The sequence below is a fragment of the Struthio camelus genome, chromosome 7 (assembly GCF_040807025.1).
Source record: "Struthio camelus isolate bStrCam1 chromosome 7, bStrCam1.hap1, whole genome shotgun sequence".
In the NCBI taxonomy this organism is placed as follows: domain Eukaryota; kingdom Metazoa; phylum Chordata; class Aves; order Struthioniformes; family Struthionidae; genus Struthio; species Struthio camelus.
Genome location: NC_090948.1, coordinates 12,033,009 through 12,041,536, shown reverse-complemented (window position 1 = coordinate 12,041,536; position 8,528 = coordinate 12,033,009). Strand labels below are relative to the sequence as shown.

Sequence of the window (8,528 nt, the reverse complement as noted above, 5' to 3'; positions counted from 1 at the left end):
GGAGAATCGATAGCGTTCAGTCTCGCTCATTAGTGCAGAACAAGAACACGGTCAGAAAAGGAGGGCCCCCCTCGCCTGGCGAGCCTGGCTCTACGCGAGGCTCTGCGGTGAAACCAGCCTGCTTTCCTAGGGAAATGGCAAGTTCTTGCAGCAGTTCGATGCGTGATGCCGCTAGAACGACAGCAGAACAAGCTGTTTTCTGGGCTGTCTCATCACGCAGGCCCTTGTTGACTGAGTTTGAACTGCACAATCTGTATGACTTGTATCAATTTTGTCAGCAGCATGCATTCAAAAATTGAGCATCTGGATGCAAACGCCATGAGATAGATACAAAATCTTATTTGCTATAGATTTTTTTCCCCTGAAGCTTTTCTCTACAGTCTTCCAGAGGCTACAAATTTGAGATTCTTATCTAACCCTAGGACTCTGAGAGTTGAGCTTTATGAATATTACAAATTACCAAAAAGCATGGGATAGACTCAGAAAGATGGCCATCCTGTAGGACAAGGTGCACCAAAGGTTGCCGCGTGAGATCTAAGGGTCCTTTCCAGCCCTGGCAGTTTCTGACAACCATTCATTTTGAGAACTGGGCAGAGCTATGACATGACTTGGAAAGAAAATAAAGGGGAGATCTGACATTACTGAGTCACTTTGCGGACAGCACCGAGTGCTGCTTTAGCTCCAGAGGTGTCAATAAAATCACAAAGATGTTGCGCACAAAAATGGTAACGGTGCGAGGAAAATGCTTTTGCTAATGCAGGTCGTCTCTCTCATCTTTTCTCTCTCTCTCAGACACGAATACAATGAGATTGCAGCTGTCCCCACTTGCAGAGAGCTCTTTTTCCAGCTGTGCTGCTGGAACAAGCCCTCTTCAGGCTTTTGGCCTCATGTCCCTCTCCCATTCTTTGTCCCAGCAAAGAGCTTTGATCAAAGCTCTGCTTTTGTGACATTGTGCCTCAGGAGCGATGCTGTTGGCTGGGTTTAGCTTCAGGCATACGAACGGTGTTCAGCCATCTACCAAAGGGAGACAGCAAAATCAAGGCAGCTGGTAATGTTTCATTATTTATATGCGCTCTCTGCTCGCTGCAGGGAATGCAGCTTAGCTTTATAGGGAGCATGGGTACAGACTGGGTCTATCCAGGAAGGCACCAGCGCAGGCCCAAAGCAAAGGATCTCTGACAGCTTGCGATTGCCTTAGCGTAGGGAGACTGTTATGACTGAGATCAAGGCAGGTCAGAGTAGGGGTCATGTATTTCAAGGATGGCATAGCCTGCACCCTCTCTTTCCTGGGTCTTTCCATCCAAACAGTGACCGTGGAGGCCTCTGCTGCGGGAGATCACGGGGACCTGCAGATCCCACACCCAAGGGAGAACAAAACCCACTCCAGAGCTACACCTCCTACAGAGCATGCAGGTGGCCCCTGCAACGAGCAGAAAGCAGAAGACGTCCCAGTTCAGCTTCTCCTTGATGTCTTCCCTGGCCTTGCCACAGACTTCGGTGAGTCTCTTCATCCTGTGTGTCTTCATTTGCCCCTCGCAAAGTCTGTGGTTATACCATGGTCCTGGATCAGTAACAGAGCACAGAGCATCTTGTAATACTTTGAAGGGGCTCCCTATGCAGCTGATCTTGTTTTTAATGGCCATTACAGTACTTGCCCCTGCTGTTCTGGCCTTGGAAAAATGCCACCGCACTGTGGTTGTTGCCTTGCATGCACGCATCCATGCACTCGCGTGTTCACTCTCTGCTCGAGATTTTTACAATGTGCATAGACAAGTGCGTGTCAGTCACCTCGAGTTCAATTTCCAGGCTGTAAATCACATTTGCAGATTGCTCTTCTCCCAGGCAAAACAGCACAGTGACTCCTATGCCCACTCTCTCAAACAGTGGGATTCCCCTCTGTTCTGCCCTCCCTTGGTCCCTCGCCAGCTCTCAGAGGCTGTGCTCTCCAGCTCTCAGACCCTGCCTCTTCCCACCCCTGCTCCATCTCTCCTGGGTGTCGTCGGGCGGTCTGGGCCTGGCTTATAACACGGTGTGTGGTGCAGGGACAAAGATGACAGGGCTTCTTCCATCTCGCAAAGGAAATAACGTTCATTGGCCCGTGCGTTCAGCACGGCAATTAATTGAAAGCTGCCTGAATCTGTAGCACCAAGCGAGCCTCATTAAAGCCATCTGAAAATGAAGGAGAAAAGAGAAGAGACCGTGAGCGAGAGGGATCAGGGCTGCAGTCAATGTGCCGTGTTGGTGAGTAATCTGTACATGCTCAGAGCTGACAGCTTTTGAGGCTGGACCGACTTCCAGGTACGTCACTATTGCTCTTTCTCTATTAAAAACGTTCTGTGTTGCCGTTCCAGCTGCGATGGTGGGTGATGGTAGCACAGCTCCTCTGTGCTGCTTCCAGGTCAGCGAGGAGCTTGGAGGGGCCTGGGGACGATTCCCCAGCGCCAGGGCTGGGTAGGGTGTTGCGGGCTATTCCCCACCCTGGCCTGCCTTCTCCATGTGGGGCCAGCAAGGAGCGCGTCAGCAGCAGGGTTGGGGGGGAGGCCACGTAGCCGGACCCAGCAGGTGGTGCTTCCCAGAGGGCTGTGTCTTCTGGTATCTTAGTGGCCTCTGTCTCCTGCAGCCATCTCACGGTGCAGGGCTCGTGGGTGCTGTTGGGCGGGCTTGTGGCCCGGGTAGCCAGGAGCGTGCAAGATTTTGGGGCTGGCAGCAGGGGTGCTGGCCCCAGCCCCGAGGGCAGCGTGCCCCGTGGGGTCCTGTCCCTCCTCCTGCCTCGTTTGGGACTGCTGCCTCCCCTGCCGCAGGGCCTGCTCAGCTTGGGTGTCAGAACCGTTTTGATGGGAGACGCGCTGCGGCTCCTTCTGAAGCCACCAGCCGGGCGGCTGCCCGAACCCGCGGGGAAGCGGGAGGCAGATGCTCCTTTCCCGAGCGTAGAGACGGGGTTGCCCCCAGTCGGGCTGAGGAGGGGGGCTGGGGGGGCGCCGGGCCAGCTGGCGGCTCGGGGGGCGGCGGGCAGGCAGGTCCCAGGGGCGCAGCACCCCCAGGCACGGCGGCGGGGGCCCCGGCCGGCGGCGGGGCAGGAGCCGGCTCGGCCCCGGGGGCGCAGCGGGAGCGGGGTGGCCCGGCCCGGCCCGGCCCGGCTCGGCGCGGCGGTGCGTGCAGTGCGGCGCCGCCACCAGCAGGTGCCACTGCCCCCCCGCGCTGCCCGGGGCCGCGCCCGGCTCCGCTCGGCTCGGCTCGGCTCGGCTCGGTTCCCCCGCCCGGGTCCGGCAGCAGCGCCCGGCGGACCGGTGCGCGGAGCCGCGGGGCTTGGGAGAGGGCGACGCCCCTCACCGCTGCCTCGGGCCTTCGCGGCACCTACGCGCCTGCAACCGGGCAGCGCTGCTGCCCTTCCCGTCCTCTCCCAGTCCTCCTCTGCTTTCGCCTCCCCGACGGGCGCTTTTAACCTGCCGCCTCCCCGGAGTGACCGGTACCGCCGGTGCCGGCGGTCTCGCTTTATCGCCTTCGCAGCGTGCGGTGCCCTGGCCCGGCCGGGCCTCCGGCAGCGGAGAGGCTCTGCGGCCGCTGTTGCGCTCACCTCTGGCTGCAGGCCACCCGCAACCGCCAAAGGCCGGGGCACGTGCAGCCCCGTGAGCAGGACTCGCTTGGGATGAAAGCGGTGCCTGCGCCGAGCGGGACCCTCGGAGCGCGCATCGGCGCACGCAGGGCCCGCTGGGCACACGCGGGTGCGCGGGGACGCTCGAGGCCAGCAGGCACATGCTGGCCCAGGTGGCCCGTGGGCGCCCGCAGCCGCCTGGCAGCGCCGTTACATGCTGCTGCTGCTCCCCTCGCGGCCCAGCGTGGGCACCCACCACCCATGGGGCTGGCCGCCCCTGGCCGGGCGCACTCGCCCCATAACCGGAAAACAGCATCCGCTGGTGGTAGGGGCTCCCGCATGCTCCACGCACAGGTTGACGTGTCCCTCTGGCGCAGGGTCCACGGGCCTTCGTGCACCCGCGTGCACCGGCGCAACCCTCCTGCCTGGGCTGCTCCCCACGAGCCCCTCGCTGCCCGCAGGCGCACACAACGCGCCTTATTTAGCGACAGCCCAAAACCCAGAGGGGTGAAGAGCCACCCCCGCGTCAGCCCCCTCGCAACCCTCCCGCAGCGGGCGCAGCCTCTACCCCTCGCGCCCTCGGCCGGGCCTGCCCCGCTCCTCGCTGGCGCGGCGGCCTGCGGGCAGGAGGGTTGTGTCGGGGTGGAGCTGTGTGTGTGGGAGGTGCGCGGGTGGGCACAGGGCAGGGGGAGCGTGTGGGGGGGGCTGAGCGGAGCCGGGGGGGGTGGGTGCGTGCACGCGTGAAGGCAGCGCGACAGGCGCTGCGGGAGCCTGCGAAGTGCGGGAAGGGCTCGGCGGTGTGTTGTGTGTGTGTGTGTGTTGTGTGTGTGTGTGTGTGTGTGTGTGTTGTGTGTGTGTGTGTTGTGTGTGTGTGCGCACGGGGGCAGCTCCCCACGTGGGGCTGACGCGGCAGCCCGGCCTGATCCGGGGCTATAAAGCGGCTCGGCGGCGAGCGAGGCAGAGCAGCAGCCGCCGCCGCCGCCGGCTGCAGCCCCGCGCTCCGCTCCGCTCCGCTCCGCTCCGCTCCGCTCCGCGCGCCGCCCCGCGCCCAGGTAAGCGGCGGCGCCGCCGCGGCCGGCCGCGCGCTCCCCCGCGGGGCAGCGCCCCCAGATGCGCCGCCCAGCTCCGCCCCGGCGGGCGGCGGAGTAGGAGCGCGGAGCCGAGCGCGGTGCAGCGCAGCAGCGCGGAGCCCGGCGGGGCAGGGCAGGGGTGAAGGGCGGGGGTTTCCGCGCAGCCGGGGTTGATGTTTAACCTGGAGCGCCCGTTCACGGAGAGGGGCCACCTCTTCCCCTCCATGGAGTACCAGCGGCAGCTGGAGGAGGAGGAAGGCTACCCGCCGCCCGGCACCAACGGGACCTTCAACGACAGCGGTGCTGGGCCGAGCTGGGGCACGCCGTACCCCCTGCACACCACCGTGACCCTCATCAGCCTGGCGGGCTTGCTCATGCTCTTCACCGTCTTCGGCAATGTACTGGTCATCATTGCCGTTTTCACCAGCCGGGCTCTTAAAGCCCCCCAGAACCTCTTCCTGGTCTCCTTAGCCTCGGCCGACATCCTGGTGGCCACGCTGGTCATCCCCTTCTCCCTGGCGAACGAGGTCATGGGATACTGGTACTTTGGCAAGGTCTGGTGCGAGATCTACCTGGCCTTGGATGTCCTCTTCTGTACTTCCTCCATTGTACACTTGTGTGCCATTAGCCTGGACCGCTACTGGTCCATCACTCAAGCCATCGAGTACAACCTCAAGCGTACCCCACGCCGCATCAAGTGCATCATTTTTATTGTCTGGGTCATCTCGGCCGTCATCTCCTTCCCACCGCTCATCTCCATTGAGAAGAAGAGCGGGCAGCAAGCTGACCAGGGGGTAGCAGTGTGCAAGATCAACGATGAGAAGTGGTACATCATCTCTTCCTGCATCGGCTCCTTTTTTGCCCCCTGCCTTATCATGATACTGGTGTACATGCGCATCTACCAGATAGCCAAGAGGCGGACCAGGGTACCACCAAGTAGACGGGCAGAGTGCCCCGAGAAGAGGCAGAACGGCTTGGCTGACAAGGAGGACCTGCCAGCAACAGCCCAGCTTAATGGGGAGAAGGCAGCAGGAGGCGGTGATGGGCAGGAGGGAGAGGTCAACGGCATAGACATGGAGGAGACCTCCTCCTCCGAGCACCAGGAGAACAACCAGTGTAAGAAGTCAGACAGACCATCGAGGGGCAAGGCCAAGACTAAGTTGAGCCAGATTAAGCCTGGGGACAGTTTGCCTAGGAAGGCAGAGGAGGAGAGAAACACCAAAGGGTCCCGGTGGAGGGGCAGGCAGAACCGGGAGAAGCGCTTTACCTTTGTGCTGGCGGTGGTGATTGGGGTCTTTGTCATCTGCTGGTTCCCCTTCTTCTTCACCTACACGCTTCTGGCCGTCTGCAAGAGCTGCTCTGTGCCCGACACCCTCTTCAAGTTCTTCTTCTGGTTCGGTTACTGCAATAGCTCCTTGAACCCTGTCATCTATACCATTTTCAACCATGACTTCAGACGGGCATTCAAAAGGATCCTCTGCAGGATAGAGAGGAAAAGGATTGTTTGAAGGACCCTTTGCTGCCACCAGGACTAAATGATTCCAGACTTTGTAGGAAAGCAAGGCATGGGTCTCTTGGGCTGCGCTTGCACGGGATGGTTTCCTGCAGCTCGCAAGCTGGAAGCCTTTAACACCCGAGACGAGCCTGTTGAAACGCCGGGCAGCAGCAGGCAAGTGGAAGCCTGGCCGTGGCATTTGGCTTTCCAGGGGAGGATGGCTTTTGACTTGCTTGGTTATTTTGTTAGTTTTTTTTCTTTTGCCAGAATCTCTCTGTGGATATTTTTGTGACTGCTCAGTTTGACTCTTTAAAGACAAAACAACTGATGCGCAGCTCCATGAGATGAACAACAAAGAGGGAGTATACCACCTCAGAGGTGTTGGCTTTTTTATGTTGTTGTATCTTTTTTTTTCTTCAATACGTAATTAATTTTAGCCCTCTTGTAAAATACAGTGTTGTATCCCTGAACCTGAATGTCTTAATTTTTGTAAGGCAAGCAGCTTTGAAACTGTGAATGCTTTGACATGTTAAAAGTTCCTCTCTCTGTCCTCCCCTTCCCCCTGAACAGTTAGGGTCATTTCCCCTACCTGGCAGTTTGATAACATTAATTTCAAATGCCCTGTTGGGTTTTTGGCTATAAAGCTTAAACTCACAGACCACATAACACTTTTTTTTTTTTTTAATATCATACCTGATTCTGTTTAATTTTTAAATTGTTTGCGACATAGTTCAGTTGAGAGAGTAACTTTCCTCTTTTTGTTAGTTTAAAGCAGACCCTAAAAGACCAGTGGTTTTGCATGTAGTCAGGGATAACCCGGCGGCTGTGACAAGCTGTTTCTCGTACAGCGTGAGGCTTGGGACCTGGCCAAGCTCCAACGAGTTAATCTCCGTTCATATTATACCACGCTGCAGCACTGAAATGTGTTCAATGCTAACTCACTTCCCCCACCTCCGACTGTAAATAGATAACATTTCAAAGCAGGTATCAGGGCTCCACATATCATGTTATCTGATTTGTATTGATTTCTGACGTTCTAACTCCTGCGGGTTTTCCTGCAAGGGGGTTGTGCACAGAGGCTGTTCTACCTTTCTGAATTATGCGACATGAGTTAAGTTTTTAATCTGCCGCTCTCATCTTTTGTAGGAGGTACCGAACCATTCCTCTTTCAATCTCAGTCTCATACAGAGCAAAACTCTGGAATGGGAAACTTACTGATGGTTTTCCCAGTATTTTATAGTGTAATCATGCTTTTTTTTAAAAAAAAGAAATAATGTAAATATTGTCAGACTGGAGCAGGAGAGAAAGTGTTAATTAATACTGCTCTTACACTCCTTTCCTGAAATGTATTTCAGCTTTATCTGCTAAACACACGTGGGCGCGCGCGCACACACACACGCACACACACACACGCACACACACAAAACAACAAAAAACAAAAAACCCAAACAAAACAGAACAAACCAAACATCCTTGTGCCGTGAAGAAGTGTCTGGACAATATTAGAAGGAAAAGCTTTTTTTGTCTACGTGAGCTGGAAAGTAAGCCTTTTAATGTTATAACAACAGCTTTGTTGAATACTGACAAATCACAGAAATTGTTTCGAAAAAGCAAAGTTTATTTGAGTGTTTTGTATAAAGTGAATTTACCTATACTGGAGTTGTACAGTGCACAGGAAGAGACTTAGAAAAAATAATCCCTTTTTACTTTTGGAAGTGTTTTGTTGATTTTGCTCTCTCTTTGGACTGTGTAATTAACTCCAAGGATCCCTGGATGTATTTTGGGACCTGGAGAGCAATGTTTACATTCACTTACATTTTCAGAATTGAATCCTCAAGAGGTGAGGTAAGCAAATAAGCTGTGCTTTACTGAAAAAAAAAAAAAGCAGAAGTTGCTATAATGGATGATTATTTTTATTAAATAAAAAAGTGTTTACAGATCAAGTGTGAAAATCTTCTGAATAATGTTAGCTCTATTTTTTTTTCAACCGCTCACCAGTTCTCTGGCAGCTATGGTCTTGACATCCTTTAAAGAACGTATTGAGAAAAGCACTCTTGTTTTCTGAAAGGCATTGTTATACTGGATAGGAAACAATGGCTCAGTTCATTGCGCAGTGGCATAATAACAAATGAGTCCTTGATATATATATTTTTTCCCCTTTCATGCCACAGTAACTGCATTCTTTTGCTTCTTAAAAGAGAGCTTAGGGTTTCACGGTGTGATTTGCTCCTTGGAAGGGTAGACTGGCACCCTTTCTGCCCCTCAGTGGGAACGTCTGGCTGGGGCAGTACTTACAGCTGCTTGGTAGAGGAGGTTTCTAATAACTATGTCACAAATGGGATTAGAAACAGTTAGGCTGGAAGGCAGGTGG

General features: G+C 55.4%; 1 protein-coding gene across 1 annotated transcript; it reads left to right on the top strand.

Annotated features, from left to right (window-relative positions):
* The first annotated feature begins 4,683 nt into the window (after positions 1–4,683).
* ADRA2A (adrenoceptor alpha 2A) lies at positions 4,684–8,091 on the top strand. Its single transcript, XM_009672363.2, has one exon. The coding sequence runs from the start codon at positions 4,836–4,838 to the stop codon at positions 6,168–6,170; it is 1,335 nt and encodes a 444-aa protein (XP_009670658.1). The 5' UTR covers positions 4,684–4,835; the 3' UTR covers positions 6,171–8,091.
* The last annotated feature ends 437 nt before the right edge of the window (positions 8,092–8,528 follow it).